This window comes from Carcharhinus amblyrhynchos, chromosome 12 (assembly GCF_965287045.1).
Source record: "Carcharhinus amblyrhynchos chromosome 12, sCarAmb.v2.hapA, whole genome shotgun sequence".
Lineage (NCBI taxonomy): Eukaryota > Metazoa > Chordata > Chondrichthyes > Carcharhiniformes > Carcharhinidae > Carcharhinus > Carcharhinus amblyrhynchos.
Window position 1 is genome coordinate 33,066,048 of NC_137335.1, and position 23,936 is coordinate 33,089,983.

The 23,936-nt window shown below is 41.3% G+C and overlaps 1 protein-coding gene across 2 annotated transcripts in view; it reads right to left on the reverse strand.

Annotated features, from left to right (window-relative positions):
• The window catches only part of LOC145350898 (rho guanine nucleotide exchange factor TIAM2-like), a 345,497-nt gene that overhangs the window by 204,688 nt on the left and 116,873 nt on the right, over positions 1 to 23,936 (reverse strand). Inside the window, exons 1-2 of one of the 2 annotated variants that reach the window (XM_080200338.1) lie at positions 14,139 to 14,337; positions 2,387 to 3,610 (exon numbers count right to left, since the gene is read on the reverse strand). In XM_080200338.1, coding sequence (XP_080056464.1) covers positions 2,387 to 3,604 — 1,218 coding nt within the window. In that variant the 5' untranslated portion in view covers positions 3,605 to 3,610; positions 14,139 to 14,337. Of the gene's footprint in view, positions 1 to 2,386; positions 3,611 to 14,138; positions 14,338 to 23,936 lie in introns of those variants that run through there. The other variant, XM_080200337.1, reaches the window with a different exon arrangement.

Sequence of the window (23,936 nt, forward strand, 5' to 3'; positions counted from 1 at the left end):
GGCTCAAGGGAAATTAGAGACAGTATCAGATTCAAGGAAGAAGCACACAAATTGGCAAGAAAAAGCAACAGGCCTGAGGATCGGGATAGTTTAAAATTCAGCAAAGGAGGACCAAGGGTTGATTAAGAAGGGAAAAGTAGAGTACGAAGGTAAGCTATTGGGAAGCATAAAAACTGACTGTATAAGTTTCTATCGATATGTAAAGAGAAAAAGATTGACAAAGACAAATGGAGGCCCCTTACAGTCAGGAATAGGAGAATTCATAATGGCTGAGGAATTAAATTTGTACTTTGCTTCAGTCTTCACAAAGGAAGACAAAAATAACGTGCCAGAAGTGCTGAGAAAATCCTGTTTCAGTGAGGAGCTGAAGGAAATCAGCATTAGTAGAGAAATGGTTTTGGGGAAACTGATAGGAGTAATGGTGGATAAATCACCAGGTCCTGATAATCTTCATCCCAGAGTACTTAAGTGGCCCTGGAAATAATAGATCAATTGGCGGTTATTTTCCCAAATTATTTGGGCCCTGGAACAGTTCCTACAGATTGGAAGGTAGCTAATATAAGCCCGCTGTTCAAAAAGGGAGGTAGAGAGAAAACAAGGAACTATAGACCAGTAAGTGAGGTTATCCACTTTGGCAGAAATAATAGTAGGAGGGATTATTATTTAAAAAGCGAAAAGCTGCAGCATGCTACGGTGTAGCGGGACCTGGGGGTCCTTGTGCACCAGTCGCAAAAACCCAGTCTGCAGGTGCAGCAGGTGATCAAGAAGGCAAATGGGATGCTGGCCTTTATAGCGAGGGGGATAGAATATAAAAGCAGGGAGGTCTTGCTGCAACTGTACAGGGCACTGGTGAGGCTGCAGCTGGAGTACTGTGTGCAGTTTTGGTCGCCGCACTTGCGGAAAGAAATATTGGCCTTGGAGGGAGTGCAGAGGAGGTTCACTAGGCTGATACCGGAGATGAGGGGGTTGGAGTATGAAGAGAGACTAAATAGACTGGGTCTGTACCTGTTGGAGTTTAGAAGGATGAGGGGGGGGTCTTATAGAGACGTATAAGATAATGTAGGGGATGGATAGGATAGTGGCAGAGAGATCCCGGGTAGATAGGTTTTTGATAGACAAGGGAATTAAGGGTTATGGGGAGAAAGCGGGAAAGTGGAACTGATCCACTTCAGATCAGCCATGATCTTATTGAATGGCGGGGCAGGTTCGAAGGGCTAGATGGCCTACTCCTGCTCCTATTTCTTATGTTCTTATGTTCTTATTAGCACATCACAGGTGAATTTAGACATCTTTAGTGAAGCAAGACAGTCATTTGGGAGTGCAGAAAAGTGTCAAATATTGACCCTTTGGAACAGATTTTAGAAAATAACATTTTGATTCACTCCCAGAACAATGGGGGATAACTATGAGAGAAAGTATGTAAATGCTTTAACTTTGAAACATTAAGCTTTTTAAATGGAAGATTCTAGTAAGTCAGAGAATAAAATTGAGGCAGAATTACCAAGAAATAGAAATAGAGGTAGGAATAGGCTTTTCAGCCCATCAAGTATTTCCTGTTATTAAGATCTAGGCTGATCTGAGTGTGGCCTTAACATCAGTTTATTGCATGTTCCTCATATCTCTTGACTGCCTTGTCAATTTTTTTTTAACTCAACTTTGCATATATTTAATGGCTCAGCCTCCATTGCTATTGGTGAAAAAGAATTCCAAAGAAATTTTTCCTAATCTCCATCCCCTTGTCTTCCAACTGTGCCCCCTAGTTCTAGATACCCCCACAAGAGGAAATGCCCTATCATCTTTTACCCAGTCACACCCCCTCAAAATGTTTATATTTATTGATAAGATCACTTCCCATTATTCTAAACTATGATTACAGACCCAACCTCCTCAATCTTTCTCACAAGATTGTCCCTTTATCCGAAGAATCAGCCCAGTGAACCCTCTCTGGACTGCTTCCAAAGTACGTATATCCTTATTTAAGGTGACCAAAACTGTACACAGTGCTCCATGTATAGTCGGAGACAGATCAGAAACTATTCAGAATAAGGGGAGAACAAAAAAGAACCACAAGGTGATCAGAACTGTGCGTTGGTATTTACTTCAGTAATAAAAATAAAGTTGTTTCTGTATTGCAATGGCTTTGTTACCATAACAAGCTGCCAAATTTAGCATAGCCATACAGGAAGTCAAAACCAACAAACCAGCAAAGAGGACACGGGAACTTCTTGGAAATTCTTGCAATTGGGGGTTAATTTGAAAAAAAAAATTTGGCAATCTAACATCATATTTCTCCTCTGAAAGCAATGAATATGTATGCTATTGCAAGTTATAAAAAAGTGTGGTCAAACTTTGGTTTAGATTTCCAATAAAACAAAAGTTTCCTTACCTGTAGTTTCCTCTTCTTCCTGGTAAGGCTCCCAGTCCAAGCACTTAAACGTCGCATTCGACTTTTCAGGGCAGTTCTTGAGGAGCCATCCTCAACAAGGTGTTTGGGCTTTCGACATGGTAGTGTGTAAGAGGCATATTGTAATGTTCCTCTATCCTCCCCAGCAGGTAGCAAATTTAAGCAGTTAGAAAAGTTGTTCTCGAACAAGTTATGAGAATTAAAAGTCAGGTTCCTGTAGCCATCGGAAAATTCACTCTCTGAGGGCATGGAAAGTCTGACACTTGTATCACTGTACAGAGTTTGAAGAGAAGAGAGAGATGATCTTTGGAAGAGCTGCTCGTCATTTGGTGAAATGCTTTCTGGATTACCTGTCTCAGTAACTTTCCCAGTTGTATACATTTTATCAAAATCATTGGCATAAGCACCATGTCCCCATGGCAATTCGGACCAGGAAAATTCAGAGCTGATTAAGCTACCTTTGCTTGATTTTGATCTCTGCTCACCAAGCAGAAGACTCTGATCCATTAAGTTTCCTTTATTGGCATCATCCTGCTCATCATTTTGTTTACTCGAGTCAGATTCCATTGCAGGAGAATATCTCAAAAGCTGAACTGGCCCTTGGGATTCATCACTGGGTGATTTGCTGCTAATACTCCCACCACCACTGTGAAACTCGACCCTTACATCCCCATCAAATTTTCCCAGAGTTTTGATGAGAACCTTTGGACTGCCTTCTCCTTCTGCTTTCTTGGATTGAGTTACTTTTTCAGGTAATCTATGTCCATTTAAAACATGGCCATTGAATTCCAGAGCTTTACTGTGACTGTCTGTTTTGTCAAGATTAATGCAAGGAAAATGGTTTCCAGATAACAATTTATCATTCCCATGATCATATTTCCCCAGGTGATCCTGATGGCATCTGCTATATGCATTACTATTACCCATCAAAGACTTGCCCTGACGTGAAGAACTACTGAGGGAGTAACGCTGGTTGCTTTTGTGTTGGGAAAGGCAGTTTTTGCCCAGAGATCTTGCTTTGTAACTTATGTTGCCGCCACCATATCCCCAACCGAACGAAGAGCGTGACTTTTCATCCTTGGCATGAACGCTTCGAATTTTGAGTGTGCATGACTTCTGCCTGCCACCAGGCATCAACTTCCCCTCAGCACTGTTACCTTTAGTCCCTTGCAGATTGTACTGGCTGTCTGAATTACCCATCTTGTGCTGAGGAGAGAAAAAAAAAATCAAGAAACAGTTCTCACTAAAAACAAATAGTAATTACAATCTGTTTTACTATTCTGTGGAAACAGCTGTAAAATGTTGCCAATGTTGAAGTGTTTCAGCAGGCAGTTATTAGCTCATTCACATCAGTTACTACAGGAAAACCACTCTTCAATATCCCAGAATAAGCACCTGAACAAGCTGCTTGTCAAAAATTAAGAATGGGATAGTATTCCAGGAACTTTCACACAGACAGTGTCAGGTAATGATCACCTGCAACAAGAGAGAGTCTAACCCTTGATGTTCAGTGGTATTACTATTGCTGAATCCCCCACTATCAAAATGCTGGGGGTTACCATTGACCAGAAACACAACTGAACTATGTAAATACTGTGGTTCCAACAGCAGGTCAGAGGTTGGGGATTCTGCATAGAGTAAAGTCACTTCTAGACTCTCCAAAGCCTGTCTACTATCTACAATGTGGAGATGCCAGCGTTGGACTGGGGTAAGTCCACAACACCAGGTTAAAGAAGTCTCACAACACCAGGTTAAAGTCCAACAGGTTTATTTGGCAGCACTAGCTTTTGGAGTCTCAAGCTCCTTCATCAGGTGAGTGAGGACTTGTGTTCACAAACAGGGCATATAAAGACACTACCGACAATGCAATGGAATAGTAGAATTGTCTCAATTTGCATGAATGAGGAAAGATCCAACGACACTCAAGGAGTTTAACATTATCCCCGACAAAGCATCATGCTTGACTGGCACCCAATCTATGATCTTAAATATTCACTCCCTCCATCAACAGCACACTATAGTAGCTGTATGTCACCTACAAGATGCACTCCAGCAACTCATCAAGGATTCTTCAGCAGCACCTTCCAAAACCATAAACTACCACCTAGAAATACAAGGGCAGCAGATTCATGGAAACACCAGCATTGTTGCTGGGTCAAAATCCTTGAACTCCTGAACAGCACTGCGAGTGTACCTTTAACACACGTATACAGAGGTTCAACCATGGCTCACCACCATCTTCTCAAGAGCAATTAGGGATGGGCAGTAAATGCTGGCCTAGCCATTGACGCACATATCTCAAATGATTAAATTAAAAATATTAGTATAAGCATGGTAGCAACATACTTGGCTCAGTGTAGAAAACTATATTCTTAAAAAGGTACACAAGGTTATATATAGGGCGGGATTTTCTCTCTCTTTCTCACCCCTCCCCCATGATGTGTTTTTGACAACAGACGTGGATCGTCATTGGTCACCGGCTGGCTATTCCTGTTCAACTGATGTCTATGGTGTTTTGTGTGGCCCTGCCATTGGGGAACCCACCGCAGGGGTCACCTTCAGTGGGATCAGAAGATCCTGCTGGCAGGAAAGCCTGGAAAATCCCACCTGTAATCTTTGTTACCTCACATTCATATGGTTTGCTCTACAAGTTGTAATTCTAGGATGCTTTACCACAATTGGTTTAAATACGGTAAATATATCTGCCTGTTAGATTTCTTACACCTGAATACATTTATTGTCTGCACCACATTACTTCACATTGTCATTCCCAACATTTTCTATTAGAAGTTATTATGACATTATGGTAGAAATGACTACTAAAACTTGTCACACCCCCTAGCCATTGGGCTCCAAAATTTCTCCAGAAGTATGTTATTTTTTCTGTTTGCTATTTTTCTTCCATATTTCTAATGTTCAAAATAAAGAGTTAAACAAGTCAAAAACTGCATATTTCACGACAATAAAATTATATTTATCTACTGAATGCCTTTAATAGAATTATAGAACCGTAGTTCTGTAATTGGTTATAGAAAGATTCACAGAAAGAGGCCATTCAGCAATTGATGTAACTTTTCCAGTTCTGTCCACTATGGAAATCATTGCAGGCAGTTCAGGAGATTTGGTGGACTATTTGAAAAGGGCCATTGACCTTGGTGGGAATTTCTGGTCTCAGGGCAGGTACGACTGGAAAATCCTGCTCATTGTGTTTGTATTGACTCACTGCAAAATCATTTCTGTTAGTCCCACTATCCAGCCTTTTCCCCATGCTTCTGCAAATGTTCTCTCTTCACATGGTCATCCAATTCTATTCTGAAAGCCATGGTTAAATCCTCCCCCATCACATACATAGGAATGCATTCCAGATCCCAACCATTTGCTGCAAATTGACCTTAAATCAATATCCTCTGGTTCTTGACCCTTGTGCCAATGGGAACAGTTTCACCCCATCCCAATGGCCAGAACACTCATGATTTTGAAACCTCTCAAGTCTCCTCTCAAATCATCTCTCCTCCAAGGAGAAGAAACCTATTTTTTCCAATCCACAGTAACTGAGGCCTCTTGCCCCTAAACCATTTTAAACCTTCATATGTTTCCTAAAGCGTGGTGCCCAGAACTGGACTCAATAATCCAGTTGAGGCCAAACCAGTGTTTTATGAAGGTTAATGACACATCCTCACTACTTCTGTTTATAAAGCACAGGATCCCTCAGATATAATTACCCACTTTCTCAAAGTGCTCTACCACCTTCAGTAATCTGTACACATATATCCCTGGTCTCTCTATTCTGGAATTGTTTTGAATTGTACCCTTCATTTGATATTGCCTCTCGTCATTTCTCTTCACATCTCTTTGATGAAATTACATCTGCCAGATGTCTGCCCATTTCATCAGCTCGTCTGCAGTCCCCTCTTGTCCATCACTGGCCTCTTCACAATTCATAATAGTTCCAAGCTTTGGGTCATCTGCAAATTTGATAGTGTGTCCTGTACACCAAAGCCTGGGTCATTAATGTACATCAAGGGGAGAAATGGTGCTAGTACCAAACCCTGGGGAACCCCACTATATACCGTTCTCCAGTCCAATAAACAACATTTCACCGCTGTCGTTAATTTCCCATCACTAAACTTCATATCCATGATGCCACTTGTCCTTCTGTTCCATAGACTTCATCTTTGTCGGCAAGCCTATTAAGTGGCACTTTAACAAATACTTTTTTGAAGTCCATGTACACCTCATCATCCCTTTGTTAACTTATCAGAAATCTCAATCAAACTGGTTAAACAGAATTTGACCTTTAACAAACCCTTGCTGGTTTTCCTTAATTAATTCACACTTGTCCAAATGAATGCTAATTTTTCCAAGACTATTGTTTCCAAGTTAGCTCACCATTGAGATTAAACTGACTGGCCTGTAGTTGCTGTGTTTATCCTTGCATCCTTTTCTTGAACAAGGGTGCAACATTTGCAGTTCTCCAGTTTTCTGTTCCCAGTTCTGCATTTGAGGAGCATTGGAAATTTTGGCCAGAACATCCACAACTTCCTCTCTATAATCCCAAGTGTCCATGGAAGTACTTCAGCTGATCGTTACACTTTTAAGTACACTAGCCTTTATAAGACCCTCTCTTTATCAGTCATTAACCCATCAAAAATCTCAACTACTTCCTCTTTCATTATGAAATTGGCAGCATCTTTGTTAGAAAAGGCAGGTGCAAAGTACTCGTGGTACAACAGATATGCTTTTTGACTCCATCTGTAAATCTCCTTTCAGATTCCTAAATGGCCCATCCCTCCTCTTACTACCTTTTCGATATTCATAGTTCTATTGAAGACTTTTGCTGCCATTCTCTTCTCGTACTTTCTCTTTGCCTCTGATTTTGATTTCATTTCCCCTCTGAACTTTTCATGCACAGTCTGGTAATCACTTGTATTATCAATCTGACATTTGTCATACACTTTTCCACTTCACCTTACTCTCTATCTCTTCCATCATCCAGTAAGCTCTGGTTGTGGTTGTCCTGTCTTCCCACCTCAAGAAATATACTTTGCCTGTAATGAAATCATCATCTCTTCAAAGGCAACTCACTGTTCTTTTACAGTTTTACCCACCATATTTTTATTCCAACTTGCCTCGGATAGATCCAGCCTCATCTCACTTAAATTGGTTTCTCTCTAATTAAATACCTTTACTCTCGATTGCCTTACGATACTCTGATTACTGGTCCCCAAATATCATCCATCTGACATTTGGCTCACTTCATTAACCCCCTAGAAGGAGATCCAACAATGTCTCTAACAAAACCTCCTTTCTTTGTTGGGTCAGAAACAACAATTAAGAAAATTCTCCTGAATTTATTTCAGAATCTGCTTACCCTCTTTGCCCTCTACATTGTTACTATCCTAGACTATACTGGAATAATTAAAGTCCCCATTAGGACAATTCTGTGGTTTTTGCACTTCTCTAATTTTGTGAAATATTATTTCCTCTATATCATCCCCAATTTGGGTGTCCTTTTGAACAACTAGTTGTGTAATAATACAAATATTGTTTCATAAGCATAGTCAAATAGATTCTGTCCCTGACCCCTCCAGAACTTCCTTTTTAGCACTGTGGCTTCTTAATCAATACTGTTATCCTCCTTTTTTTCTTCCCGATCCTTCCTGAACATCTTGAATCAAAGAATTTGTCAAGTCTCGTCCAGCCCTTCTTTTGACCCCATTCTCCATTATTCCCACATCATATTCTAATGTGACTTTCTGTGCATAGAACTCACTAACTTTATTTACAGATATGTGCAGTATATCTGGTTTAGACTTTATTGCATTCTCATGTCACTCGCAAATTCATCCTACATGACCACTCCACTCAGACCCTCGCCCTCCTGCAGGACTTCTTCACTCTCACCTTTGCCCTGCCTGTTGCGGCCACGCACTTTGGCTCTCGGATATCATTATTGTGTTTGCCTGAAGGTGTCAGCCTCTCCCAAAACTGTGAACTTGGAGCTGATATTTTGCTCAGAGTGGACAGTAGAATTTGGAATATAGCATAGCCGATTTCCCACAATGCACCAGCACTGGTCAGTTAGCTCATTGAGATAATGGGTCGTCTCAGCTCCTAGAAGCCTTCGCTCTAAAATTTCTTCAGATAATTATGAAAAACTACAGACGACAAATTTCAATGTGCGGGCAGAACCACATTTTCCACACAATCCATACATCAAATATGACATGCCATGTTGATGGCAGCTTTTCCACCTATTGAGAAGAGAAAATGGCAAAGGGAAGGCTTGGAAATCAGAGAAGATGAGTAGACAAAAGACAGGAAGAGGAAAGAGAAATAAAGGGAGAAAGGGAGAGTACACGTGCACATACATGCACAGAACAAATAAAAGTCAGCTGTAAGAGGGAGACATCTTTCCAGCAGCACTGTGCTCTTGAAAGGCCATTCTTAACTGGCTGTGGCCAACACAATAGGCAGTGTGCTGTAATATAAGAAAAAGATCATACATAGTCATAAGGACATAAGAACATTAGAAATAGGAGCAAGGGTAGGCCATCTAGCCCTCCGAGCCTGCCCCGCCATTCAATAAGATCATGGCTGATCTGAAGTGGCTCAGTTCCACTTTCCCACTTTCTCCCCATAACCCTTAATTCCCTTGCCTACCAAAAACCTATCCACCCGTGTCTTAAATATATTTAGCAAGGTAGCCTCTACCACATCAACGGGCAGAGAATTCCAGAGATTCACCACCCTTTGAGTGAAGAAGTTCCTCCTCAACTCTGTTCTAAACTGCCTCCCCCCTTATCTTGAGGCTGTGCCCTCTAGTCCTGCTGTCCTTTCTGAGCGGGAAGAATCTCTCTACCTCTACCCTATCCATCCCCTTCATTATCTTATACGTCTCTTTAAGATCCCCCCTCATCCTTCTAAATTCCAACGAGTACAAACCCAGTCTATTCACCCCCTCATCTCTGGTATCAGCCTAGTGAACCTCCTCTGCACTCCCTCCAAGGCCAAAATATCCTTGAGCAAGTGCGGCGACCAAAACTGTGCACAGCTGCGGCCTCACCAGGTGCTCCAGTGAAAACTGCAGCACCTGGAGGAAACTCATGCAGACACGAGAAGAACGTGCAGACTCTGCACAGACAGTGACCCAAGCCGGGAATCGAACCTGGGTCCCTGGCACTGTGAGGCAGCGCTAAGCACTGTGCCACCGTGCTGGCCGAAATGCTTGATATGCAACATGTTTTCTAAATGAAAGCTTAAACATGTATTAAGACAAGACTCTATCTTTCATCATTTGAGAGAACAGCAACAACCAAATCCATAATAAATGTTTTTCCAAGCGCTGAAGTTCTCTTACCCACAACCATAACTACAATCAAAATACCGAGATTCGTATTTGCAGGCATTTTTGTACTATGTAAAGCAACAGCTAAACCTACAATAAGCGTTTTTATTTTCTCACACTATTTATTCAAGTTGCAATGTATTTGGAGAGGTAGCAGCCACAACTAATGGGAAACCACATCTGGTAAATGAAATCAGATTCCTCACGTGGCACTCAGCTTTTATTCTGTTGGTTCCAAACAGTTGTTTGGGCACAGCAGAATTAATATCCAATAAAACTAGTTTTTTGATAGATCAATCCTAATTGTTGCAACTTTTTCCAGTGAAGAAACATAAGCTACCCAATTCTTAATACACAAATATGTCATTGATAGATCTGAGTAAGTTGCACCATCAAATGCACCAAACAGTGTAGCAGTTAAGAAAAATATGCTTTATTGCTAGCTATCATGGCTGGCTGCTGGACTCTGGATTTGGTACAAACTTCACTTGTTATTATTGCCATGACCTTCCTGTCAACATTTTCCCATGTCTATATTCATAATAGAACCAAATGAACAAACGTTTTACACTAAGTTCACCTCCCCTTTTCTGAAGATGCTACATCACTGGCGGGAGTTCATAATTACATAGGACTTTATAATGAAAATATAAAAACAAGGACAAATGATCTGATTCTTTCTAGGGCAGGTGTTCCAAGCTAGATGAAGTGTTTTAGTCCCAAGAAGTATGTTTTCCCAAAAGTTATGGAGTTTAGAAACCTCGGCATGCATGTTAACAAGTACGCTGTCCAGAAGCCAGCCTGATTGACAGGCTTAGCTCTCTGCTCATTGATTTATTATCACATATATTAACATACAGTGAAAAGTATTGTTTCTTGTGCACAATACAGACAAAACATACTGTTCATAGAGAAGGAAATGAGACAGTGCAGAATTTGGTGTTACAGTCATAGGTAGGTTGTAGAGAAAGATCAACTTAATGCAAGGCAAGTCCATTCAAGTTTGACAGCAGTAGGGAAGAAGCTATTCTTGAGTCAGTTGGTACATGACCTCAGACTTTTACATCTTATTCCCAAAGAAAGAAGGTGGGAGGGAGAATGACCGGGGTGTGTGAGGTCCTTAATTATGCTGGCTGCTTTGCTGAAGTAGTGGGAAGTGTCGACAGAGCCAATGGATGGGAGGCTGGTTTGTGTGATAGATTGGGCCACTTTCATGACCTTTTGTAATTCCTTGCAGTCTTGGGCGGAGCTAAGCCATACCAAGCTGTAATACAACCAGAAAGAATGCTTTCTATGTAAAAGTTGGTGAGAGTCATAGCTGACATGCCAAATTTCCTTAGTCTTCTGAGGAAGTAGAAGCTTTGGTGGGCTTTTTGAACTATAGTATCGGCATGGGGGAGAGCAGGACAGTTTGTTGGTGATCTGGAATTTTGAAGCTCTCGACCCTTTCTGCTTCGTCCCCATTGATGTAGACAGGGGGCATGTTCTCCTTTACGCTTCCTGAAGTCGATGACAATCTCCTTCGTTTTGTTGATATTGAGGGAGAGATTATTATTGCCGCACCAGTTCACCAGATTCTCTATCTCATTCCTGTACTCTACCTCATCATTGTTTGAAATCTGACCCACATTGGTGGTATTGTCAGCAAAGTTGAAAATCGAATTGGAGGGGAATTTGGCCACACAGTCATAGGTGTATAAGGAGTATAGTAGGGGACTGAGAACACAGCCTTGTGGGGCACCATGTTGAGGATGATCATGGAGGAGGTGTTGTTGCCTTTAGGAAGTTCAGGATCCAGTCACACACAGAGGTGTTGAAGCCCAGGCCATAGAGTTTGGAGATGAGTGTTGTGGGAATAATGGTGTTGGAGGCTGAGCTGTAGTCAATAAATAAGAGTCTGACATAGGTATCCTTGTTATCTAGGTATTCCAGGGCTGAGTGCAGGGCCAGGGAAATGGCGTCTGCTGTGGACCCAATGCAGTAGTAGGCAAACTGCAGTGGATCCAGGTAGTCCAGGGCATGCTTAGAAAGCAGCACAGCCAAGGAGTACCTTGGTTTGGAGATGCCAGTGAGTGGGGTGGCAGAGTGCAGCATGGTATGGAAGTCATGAGTTAGGGGAGTGGATCACAAGCAAAGGAAAGCAACAGAAGATGGAATGCCAACTAGCCAAAGTTAAACCTATAGAAAGATAACAACAGGGAGTGATATTTAAATGCATGGCCCTGGAAGTGGATTAGCTCCTCATTAAAACTGGATGTAGGCAGGTCCAGTTTGAGCTTTTTAATATTAAGATCCTACCCGAATAAATCTCTTTTGGGAAGAAATAGTGGGGAAGGAGGGGTGCAAAATTACCTTCAACATGCCTGAAACAAAAACAGAATGCTCAGCAAGACAAACAGTTTTTTTACAATTGAAAATGTTGAACTCTCAAACAAGCCCTTCATCAAAACAGAATGGCACACTTTAAAATGACCAAATTACGTCAGTGTGCTTTGGTCCAACTCACTCCCCCACCCTCTAATCCTACTTCAATGAAGGCTAATATTGATGTCCCCTGTCTAATGCTTCAGAGAATGGTTAATTTATTATTAAATAGTGATTCTAAGGGTTGTGCAGAGTATTGGCACAAGATAATGTACACCTTAGTTCCCCACATGCTGTCTTCTTGATCGCAGCTGCATTATTACGGGGATGCATGAAGATGAGGCCAAACCTCTATCCACTGAAGTGAGAGAAATGAGATTTTAATGCCATCAGAAGCCAACTGAACAGAGAACCAGCAAAAGCCTAACAAGGTCATTTGCTTGCCCTCTTAGCCAGGGTACAGTGAATTATGTAGGCAAATCTGTAACACAGAAAACAAGACAACAAATCTTGCTCACTTAAAAGTCACATGAAAATGCAACTACCATAACTGAAAAGTATAACTATAGGAATATTCAGAAGGTAATCATTTCACTCCCATCCCCCCAACCACTCACAACAGAATTCCACATGGCAAAGCAAAAAAAAACTTGGACAGATCCATGAATGCTGGCCCGTGCACACACAATATTTCAAATTCCTGCCTTGTTCCAAAAACTACTGAATCATTGTTATATCAACATCAGGCTCTGCTGTAGGTTTCATTTTCTTGCAAAAACACTCTCCTGTGCTCCCATAATTTTCCGATTATTAGTCAGTGATTTTAATACTGGACAAACGAGGCAATGTTATTACTGCAGATTATTCTTATACAACATACTGTTTGCTCCTAACATTCAATTGAAGTGATTTTATTTTCTTGACTCTTGTCTCCCAATTTTTCTTCTGCCTCAACTCCTGTTGAGCTACAGATTCACAACACCAACAGATCCACAACACCAACAGATCCAGAAGTGGCACAGTGTTAGCACTGCTGCCTCACTGCTAGAGACCTAGGTTCAATTTCACCTTGGGTGATTGCGTGTTTCGAATTTGCACATTCTCTCCATGTCTGCATGGGTTTCCTCCAGGTGCTCCCATTTTCTCACAGTCCAAAGATGTGCAGGTTAGGTGAATTGGCCATGCTAAATTGCCCTTAGTGTCCAACGATGTGTAGGTTAAATGGATTATTTATGACAAACGCGTGGGATTAAAGGGATGGAGCCTGGGTGAGATACTCTGCCAGAGAGTCATTGTACACTTGATGGGCCAAATGGCCTCCTTTTGCATCGTAGGATTTCAATGATTCAATATTTCACTTAATTTGTTGTTATTCATGCACAATTGGAGACTAAGGCATCAAAAGTCACAGCTACACATTCATGCAACAGTTAGGAGAGGGGAAATAAAGAATTGAAACACTTGTCATTTTTTTCTCCTCTACAAACAAACTTCAAGATCTTTCAAAATACCTCCATGATGTAATTCTCTTCCCCTCACTCCTCTTTCCAACTGAGTAAGAAGTCTCTCAACACCAGCCCACTCACCGGAGGAAGGAGCAGCACTCTGAAAGCCTGTGATTCCAAATAAACCTGTTGGATTTTAACTTGGTGTTGTGAGACTTCTTACTGTGCCCACCCCAGTCTAACGCTGGCATCTTCACATCATTTCCATCGGCAAGCAGCTAACTCAGCATAAACCCAAAGGCTAAATCAGCATCTTTTCTAGTCCAAGTGGCTTAGTGATATACGATATATAACCCACTAATTAGGGAGCAGCTCGGCATGTCATCCCTCAGTATTTATAACCAATTTCAAGGCTGAAAGTTATCTTTCAGGTTGGAAAATTCCACTAAAATGTTTCTGCTTTAACATTATTACAATCCTGTACAATAACACAAACAGAAAAACACTGAACATCAAGTTTTGGATAAAAGCTGGTTGCCAGTCAAATCTCTGCAGAACAGAAAAACAAAATCCTTACCTATACAACCATCTTTAAAACCACCTTTAGAAACTTAAGAATGAAGTGTCAGTTCCTCAATCCTCTTATCCAGACTTTTCACCAGCAAGACCCATTGATCTTCCATCAGTTACTGTTCTGAAAACTGAACAAGACTCACGTCCAACTTACAGGCTGATAGGATATATGTCATTAAAAGTATCAGAATCAACTTGGTTTTAATTTGGTCTGTCGGTCAATGCTGGAACAAAACAGGCAACGATCTGTAGTAAATCATCATAAAATGAAAGATACACAAATGATTCCAAATGTTTATACAATTATCTTTACATCTAGGCATCTAAAAACTGACAAAGCCCTTGAGGAATATAGTGAAAGTAAGAAGGAACTTAAACGTGGAATCAGGAGGGCTACAGGGGCCATGAAGTGCTTTTAGCAAACAGGATCAAAAAGAATCTGAAGGCTTTTTATGCATATATTAGGAGCAAGAGGGTAGCAAGAGAAATAGTAGGCCCACTAAAGGGCAATGGAGGGAAAAACAGGGAGTGGGTGAAATCTCTAATGAGTATTTTGCATCACCAAGAAGGACATGACAGATGTCGAGGTCAGGGATAGGTGTGTGAACGCTCCCAAGAATGTCAATATATCAAAGGAGGAAGTGTTGAGTATCCTAAACTGTATTAAGGTAGACAAGTCCCTGGGGCCGGATGGAATCTATCCCAGATTACTGTGGGAGGAAGGGGAGAAATAGCTGGGGCATTAAGAAAGCATATAGCATGCTTGCCTTCATCAGTTGGGGCCTTTGATTACAGGAGTTGGGAAATCATGTTGCAATGATCTAAAACCTTGGTTAGGCTGCATTTGGAGTTTTGCGTGCAATTCTGGTCACCACATTATCAGGAGAACGTGGAAACTTTGGAGAAAGTGCAAAGAAAGTTCACCAGGTTGTTGCCTGGTCTCAAGAGTTTTGGCTATGAGGAGAGGTTGAAAATAGGAATGTTTTCGTTGGAAAGACGGAGGCTGAGGGGAAACCTGATAGAGGTCTACAAAATTATGAGAGACATAAACAGAGTGGATAGTCAGAGGCTTTTTCCAAGAGTGTGTCAATTAAAAGGGGGAATAGGCTTAAGTGAGAGGGGGCAAGTTTAAGGGAGATGTGTGGGGGAAGTTTTTCACACAGAGTGGTGGGTGCCTAGAACGTGCTGCCAAAGATGGTGGAGGAAGCGGGCGCATTAGTGACATTTAAGAGGCATCTGAATTAGGAGGAAATGGAAGGATACAGACTGAATAAGGGCAGAACGTTTTTTTTGAAGTTACGGCATCATGATTGTCACACGCTTGGAGGGCTAAAGGGCCTGTTCCTGTTCTGTACTTTTCTTTGTTCTATAACCATCCTTGCATTATCATGAAGATGAAAACCTACTCCAAGTAAATTTACTGGGAATTAAATCATATGTTGCCTTTTTAGAACTAAGTTTTTCTCTACACAAACAGACAGACAAGGACCGAAAGTTCCATTAACTGATTTATAGTAGTCCTTCACGCTTCAGGGTTCCAAAATATTACAATTCTCTGCCTTGTGTGTTTTCTAACCTTCTAACTTGCATGCTTGCCAACACCCTCCCCCAACCAAAAAAGATTTGTTAACCTTTTACCCCAAACAAGAGGTCATAGTATAGTGCACAGCTGGTAGACTTTACTATGATCCTTGGATGTCAGTAAATTGACAGATTCTGACAATGTGAAGCAGCATTATCTCTGGTGAGCGTACAAAGCTCCCTAAAAATGCTTAAGCATATCAATTCTTTGAATGTGTTTGCTCAAATTTTGAATGAATTTGATTGAAGAAACTCTATCATTAGTTAAGATGCAAGTAATGAAGACTACAGAAAATTACACAACAAATTGGTGCTCCTTTTACTTACTGTGATATATGAGTTATAAGATTGTTTATAAAATGGATCTTCTACTGTTGTGTTTCATCTCAAGTTAAAACTGTCCAATTACTAGTGCCTTGCCATCCACTTGATGCATCTGATATACATGTAAAAACCTGTGTGTAACTGATGTCTGATACCAATATAATTACTGTGGAAAAAAGTTATCATTCTACAATCTCATTGCAGGAACTAAGCAATTGTCTGTCACTACTTTGCTGGGCAAAAAAAAAGCTTCATAATTCTAACAGGCAAGGGATTTATTTCCTTACTTACTGCAGCTGGCAGTGGTTTATTTTCATAGTTTAAAAAAAATTCTGATAGCAGAGACAATTCATCACTATAGTCAGTCACATGCAGCTTGCATGTTAATTAAAATTATAGAGCACAAATAGACTAACTAGATTTTAATAAAGCTGAAATGCTAAGGTATCCCAGAGTATGTAGACAAAAAAGTTAAAAATGCCATGTTTCTTTGTAGTTTAACAGGAATTGTGCTTTTGCTTTAGGTCATATGGTCATTAAAGAGCAATGAAGATTATTTACCTATAAAGAAGTGCATTGCCTCGGCCTGTGATTACTGAGCATGTCAATGTAAATGCTTATTGAAAACTATCTTCATCTGGAAGGGTTTTTGGTTAAACTCCAATTACATGGGAAAATAATCTTAAGGTTTGAAACATAGATATGTTAATAAATGACGTTAATAAAAATAAATGCTGTCCAAAATGATACTAAAGATTTCACATCCATTGGAGAGATCAAGTCAACTCATATTCATGATACATCAGTTGGGAAGAAAGTGCAGAAAGACCACCGCCTCATTAAACATACTGCATTTTACAATTTCTTGTGTGTGATACAAAGAACATAGAAATAATCTATTTATGATGTGATTATGCAATGTTCTGTGTCTACGTTCACACATCTTCTGATTTTTAGGCCATGGGCTTTGTAAACAAAAAATGAGAAGCTGATGGGAAATTTCACAGGACGTTTGCAACATGAATTAGTGTAGATGAAGTCAATCCAGAATACCACATGAAATTCAACAGTACAAGACACAGAAGTTCAAAATAATACTAATTTAAAGCCAGTAAAAAAATTCCTCATAATAATAATAATAATCAACACATGGAACAGCCTAAAACTGAATTGTTCAAGAAGAAAATGCATGTTGTGGTGGGGAGAGTGGGTGGTCTGTGCTTATTTTGAGCACACTATTATCATGTCAAAATTGTGCTCATCAAATATACATATTCAGTGGGACTAGGCAAAAAATGGTTCGGCACAGACAAGAAGGGCCAAAAGGCCTGTTTCTGAGCTGTAATTTTCTATGGTTCTATAACCAAGAACCAGTTTAAGTATTTAAGAGTGCTTTGTGATTTGTAATGAATCATAACCAATGCAAATTTTGATTTGTGCAAAAAAAAACCCAAACTTGCTGTTACGGAATTATGCAATAAAAATATTTTTGTACACCAAACATATCAGAATTAATCTGTAAATGCTCCAGTTCAGTCACATTCTTCACTAATTTACTGTTAACGTGGCTTTTTAACCCACATATTTTTAATATCTCATGGTTTGGCACATTATCCATTGGAAGAATTCAATGTAAATATGTATTCCTGCTGTAAAATATTATTTTGGTTTTAACATTCACCTCTCCTATAAATGTCACAGAAAAGCAAATGAGCAATGTGCTGAATTAAACTCGGAGCACCAATTTTTACTCAAAATTTTCAGAACAAATTTTCCTTACCAATTCTACAGTGCCAAATGCTACTGTTAAATTTGTCTGGACAGTAACAGCTTGTGCTTCTTAGGGCTTTCCATGACCACTGAACTCAGTCTGAAATTGGTTTGTTGGTTCTCAAGTTTAACAACCAGCTTGTTTCAAATTCCTGCATTTATGCCTACTTTAAAAACAGCAGATATTCTCAGCAAGATAGTAATTAAACAACTGTGGCTGCCATTAACACAGGACTTCAAGCAATTGCTAACACCGGTAAGCACAATTAAAACTGGGTAGAATACTCCCATTTTGAAACTAGGTGCAATGGCGGTCCTGTCCCGCTAATCAGAATGGCAGGATTTTGTGGACACTCATTAGTTATGCACAAGGAAGTTCCCCTCAGCCTCTCTTGGCAGTTGATTCGTCTGCCTGTCCTCAGCTACTGGGTTCAAAGGTCCCAGTGCCATATTTAAATACCAGTCCAGCACGCTCATAACACTCTCCAGTCTGTCTGTCTTCACCAGACCATGCAGGAGGTCAGCAACCCTGAAGAAAAGGGCCAGCATCCTTGAGTGGAAGTTTGTTCCTTGATTCAAACACTCTCCCACTGAGCTCATTACTTGTCAGGTGCCCATGCCCACATGGACCTCTACCCACCATATCTGAAGTATTCGTGCATCTGCTTCTAGTAAATGATGTGGTATCCCTTGGGCTCCCTTGCTGATGAGCTTTTCGTGCAGACATTTTGAGTTCCAGCTTCCCTCAGCCTTCCACTGTTCATCTTCTTCATCCTTGCCCCTCCGATTGCCATTGTGAAGCCTCGCCCTTTCTCCCCACCTCTTCACGCAGCTCTCCTTCTACATTACCTCCCTTACCTTCATTAGGCTACAACCCCTCATGCCTAGTTTCACCTCACACTCTGATCAAATTTCAAACCTTCGTTGTAATGGCTGCATGACTGCCACAGCTCAGTGCTACCTAGATAAACACTTCTGTGGGGTCATCAAGAGCAAGACAATTCCTGTGCTCCCAAACCAAAGGGGCAGTACTAACTGAACTCAGTGACATAGGACGATCCATAGATCCAGCAGCAAGGTGCTGTCCATGAAAACCCAGCTGGGCATGGAGTTGAGAGAAAGCAGGCTGCCTGTCAGAGTAGTGAACAATGCATCAGGAGCCTTACAACAATATGGTAGAAAGTTGATGTGCTCATCTGGAAGTCTCTGGTGAACTGAGCACCATTTTGAGCACATCCCCCATTAGCAATCAGGTTTGACTCTGACACAACTGATTTCACGCAAGATTGGACGATCCAATGTAATTCCAGCGGGTAGCTGTTTTAATGAGCAATCATGAGATGCAAATTAACACAAAAGATGTTTGCACCACTTGCCAGTTGGAAGAGCGACTTTGGGAGAATTGTGACTTGATTTTATGCCAGCAGGTTTCCAGCTCTTCGGCTCCAGTCAGATTTACTATGTCCAACCGCCACCAAACTGACCATGGGCTGGCTGGGAGAATTCCGCACTGTGTCTTTTCTCACCAGTTTTCCCCAATTGAGAGCTTAGTGGTTCATGCTTACCTTCAATTCACTGAACTACTACTACTACTATTGCTCAGGGTAGATATTATATTGCCATGTTTTGCAAGATTTTAGTCTTCTGGCTCTCTAACTGAAGATGTACAATGTGAAGCATATGCTTAACATTTTGTGGCATAGCTTTGTTGCATGATGGCATTAAATGAGGTGGTTAGAGATATACTATACCAAGGAATGGTGATTGATACCACATGTTGCTTGATGATCAGTGGTTAATGACCACCAGGGTAGGTCTCCCAACAGCCTCATGACTAGGCAGCCAATCAAGTTATGAAGCCCAGAGACACTGGATATTTTTCAATCCCTGTAGCAGAGACAAAGAGGCAGACCAGTCTGCCAGAGAGAGACAGAGATACAGGACTAACAAAGAGCGTGTAAGCTTAAGACAAACTCCATGCAACAGATAGGCACAATAGACACAAAGCCACATTTACATTTTTAAACTGATGCTGTGAACATTAAAGGAGGAATTCTCCAATCTAGAACTAAGTCCCTTGGTGAGACAGAGGCACAGTGTCATTGTGGAGGGTGCCAAGAAACTGTACCATATCTTCCGGCCCTGGCATAATTAATTATGCATCCAGGAGTTATATGCTGACTTTGGTAGTGGAATGGGCTTGATGGCACACATTAGTCAAAGTTTATTTATTAGTCATAGGTAAGGCTTACATTGACACTACAATGAAGTTACCTTGAAATTCCCCTAGTCACCACAGTCTGGTGCCTGTTTGGGTCAATGTACCTCACCAGCACATCTTTCACAATGTGGGAGGAAACTGGAGCACCCAAAGGAAACTCACGCAGACACAGGGAGAACATACAAAGTCCACACAAACAGTGAATCAAACCCAGGTGCCTGGCACTGTGAACAGCAATGCTAACCACTGTGGTAGTGTGCTGCCCCATCCCACCATCATACCTGGGTGTCATTTTGAAAGGTGAACCATCTAAAGAGTTATGACGGATCTGCAGGAACAGTGAGGCTGGAAGGTGCATCACTTCGATGACACAGAAGTTGAAGGATCCGTCTGATAGATGCTCCCCCACCCATAGCTGTCATATTCCAGGATTGCTGGCAGACTCCAACACCAAATCCGGAAGCAGCCCCTGGCATTCTTCAGGTTAAGTCCTAACTTCTGCAAGTCACCTTTATCCAGACATGTTGTCAAATGGGATGTTTTTCACTGGTGTCATGGAAAATCAGGCATTTACATCCTCACTTCTCTCAGTATCCTTGGATGCATCTCATCTGCTCCCAGTGCCATTTCAACTATTAAATACAGACAGCCTATTCAACATCACCTACATATCAGATTTAAACTCTTCAAGTCTCTGAATTACCTGCTCTTTCACCATGACCTCAGCAGCAATTTATTCCTTGGTAAAAAAAGATGCAAAGTATTCATTTAAGACCTCAGCTATGCTCCATGTGTAAATCTCCTTTCTCATTACTAATCAGCCCCACTGCTCCTTCTAACATTTCTGTATGTATAAAAGATTTTTGGGAGTTCCTTTCACATCAGCTGCCAGTCGTTGTTCAAAGTTTCTCTTGGTTTTTCTGATTTGCTTTTCCACTTCCCATCTGGACCTTCTATAATCAGCCTAGTTCTTTGTTGTATTATTAATTTGACATCTGTCTGTCACTGTTTCCCCACTTAACACACCTCATTCCCAAGAACTAAGTCTAGGTGGGCCTATTTCCTCATTGAACTGGAAACTTATTGAAAACTTCCCTGAACATACCTCACAAACTCTTGCTAATCTCTACCCTTCACTACTCTCTTGGAGTCTATATCTGAATAAAAATCCTCTATTAAAAATGCTCTATAATTCTTGCACATCTCTTGCACTTCTTTGCAAACTTGCTGCTCTACATCTTACCCACTGGATGGTGGCCTAGAGGCTGCACCGAGCAATGTAATTGCACCTCTTGTTTCTTAACTCTAGCCAAAGCACTGCAATGTTCTCCTTAATCAATACTGCCACAACACCACCTTTCCTTTAATAATATTTAATGTCTAGTTCCACCTTTCTTTGAGCGAGGTCTCTTTTATAGCCGTATCGTATTCCCATATAACAATCTGTGCTGGTAACTCACCAAAGTTATTTACCACACTCCATGTATTCACATACATGCACAGTAATCCATGATTTACATGTCATTACTTTCTCCCGTCAATACTCGGGATCCAACTAATACCTACTATTTCCTATTTTAGTGCTATGTCTCTCCCAATATTCTGTGCATCTTGGCACAACTCTCTATTTCCAGCTTCTTCCCTTGCTCCTGCCTTAGTTTAAATCCTCCCCAAAAGCACGCGCAAATCACTCAAGGGACTCAGTCCATGATCCTGTTAAGGTGCAACCTGTCCAGCTTGATCTCAATGCGCAAGAAATCTAAAGCCCTCTCTTCAGCATCATCTTTCCAGCCATGCATCTATGTATTTTAACTTTATTTCTGTATTCACTTGCATTGAGAACTGGAAGTAACCTAGAGATTACTAATTAAAGATGCTCCTTCTATCCTGGTTTTGCTGTTGCTGGGTAAATACCCTGGAATTCTCCTGGTAACAACACTGTGGGTGTACCTACACCAGACAGGTTGCAGAATTTCAAGACAGCAGCTCATAACCATCTTCTCAATTGAAACTGGGGATTGACAGAAAAGTTTGTATTGCTAGCGATGCTCATATGCGAAAGAATAAAACTTACTCAATGGCACAATGAAACATCAGAATGTTGTCCAACCACATAAGAACATAAGAAATAGGAGCAGGAGTAGGCCATCTGGCCCTTTGAGCCTGCCCCGCCATTCAATAAGATCATGGCTGATCTGTCGTGGCTCAGTTCCACATTCCCGCCCTCTCCCCATAACCCTTAATCCCCTCTCTTATCAAAAACCCATCAACCCGCGTCTTAAAAATATTTAGCGAGGCAGCCTCCACCACTTCAACGGGCAGAGAATTCCAGAGATTCACCACCCTTTGAGTGAAGAAGTTCTTCCTCAACTCCGTTCTAAACCGCCCCCCCTTTATCTTGAGGCTGTGCCCCCTAGTCCTACTGTCCTTTCTGAGCGGGAAGAGTCTCTTCACCTCTATCCTATCCATCCCATTCATCATCTTATACGTCTCAATGAGATCTCCCCTCATTCTTCTAAACTCTAACGAGTACAAGCCTAGTTTATTCAGCCTCTCCTCATAGTCAACCCCCTCAACTCCAGCATCAGCCTAGTAAACCTCCTCTGCACTCCCTCCAAGGCCAAAATATCCTTGCGTAAGTACGGCGCGCAAAACTGCACACAGTACTCCAGCTGCGGCCTCACCAATGCCCTATATAGCTGCAGCAAGACCTCCCTACTTTTATATTCAATCCCCCTCGCTATGAAGGCCAGCATCCCATTCGCCTTCCTGACCACCTGCTGCACCCGCAAGCTGGGTTTTTGCGACTCATGCACAAGGACCCCGAGGTCCCTCTGCACCGTCACCTGCTGCAGTTTTTTGCCAAGTAAGTAATAATCCTTCCTACCATTATTCCTACCAAAGTGGACCACCTCGCACTTGCCAACATTAAATTCCATTTGCCAGTTCCTGGCCCATTCGCCCAGCCTATCTAGATCCTTCTGCAGACTCTCCACACCCTCCGCGCAATTTGCCGTTCCACCAATCTTGGTGTCATCAGCAAATTTCGACACCATACACTCGGTTCCCTCCTCCAGATCATCTACATGTATATTGTCTGTCTCTAAATTATTAAAAGCAAATTACTACAGGTGCTGGAATCTGAAATCAAAAAAGAGGAAGGCTGGAAAATCTCAGCAGGTCTGGCAGCATCTGTAAGGAGAGATGAGAGCTGAAATTTCAAGTCCAGATAACCCTCTGTGACAAAGGATCATCTGGACTCGAAACGTCAGTTCTCTTCTCTCCTTACAGATGCTGCCAGACCTGCTGAGATTTTCCAACATTTTCTCTTTTGGCCTCCAAATTATTATTTGGATATTTACAGATCAAGCCATATGACTCAGATCCTTCCGACTGACCGATCAATCATATCTTTACTCAGGACCCTTGAAGATGAGGATGAGGATGAGCCCTTCTGTCTGGAACACATCTGCTACCAAAAATCAATGCACAAAAAATTGCAATACACGGTTCTACAAACACAATAAGAGGCCAAAATCTAAACCATCCTTTCTAGTTAGGAAAGGTTAGCTCTACAGGGTGAAACAGAAGAAACATCTGATGGGTTTTCTAATCAAACCCCGAACATTAACTCCAACTTAGATTGAACACAGAATCACATAATTTGCTAGTTCCAATAATTTTGACAACACTGAGTATTTACTGCACTGTTGAGCTGACAGATCAGAGGAATGAATGTCAATTGCTGAAATGCAGTTATGCAAGAAAATGCTGCATCCTAAGCTGGGTTGTGGTAAGAACCTTGTGAAAAACCGAGGTGTGAGGGGGCTCCAAACAGAGTTCTGAGAATCGTGCACCTTAATACAGAATCCGAGAGACTTTCAGTTAGTTTCTTGTACGAGAGTT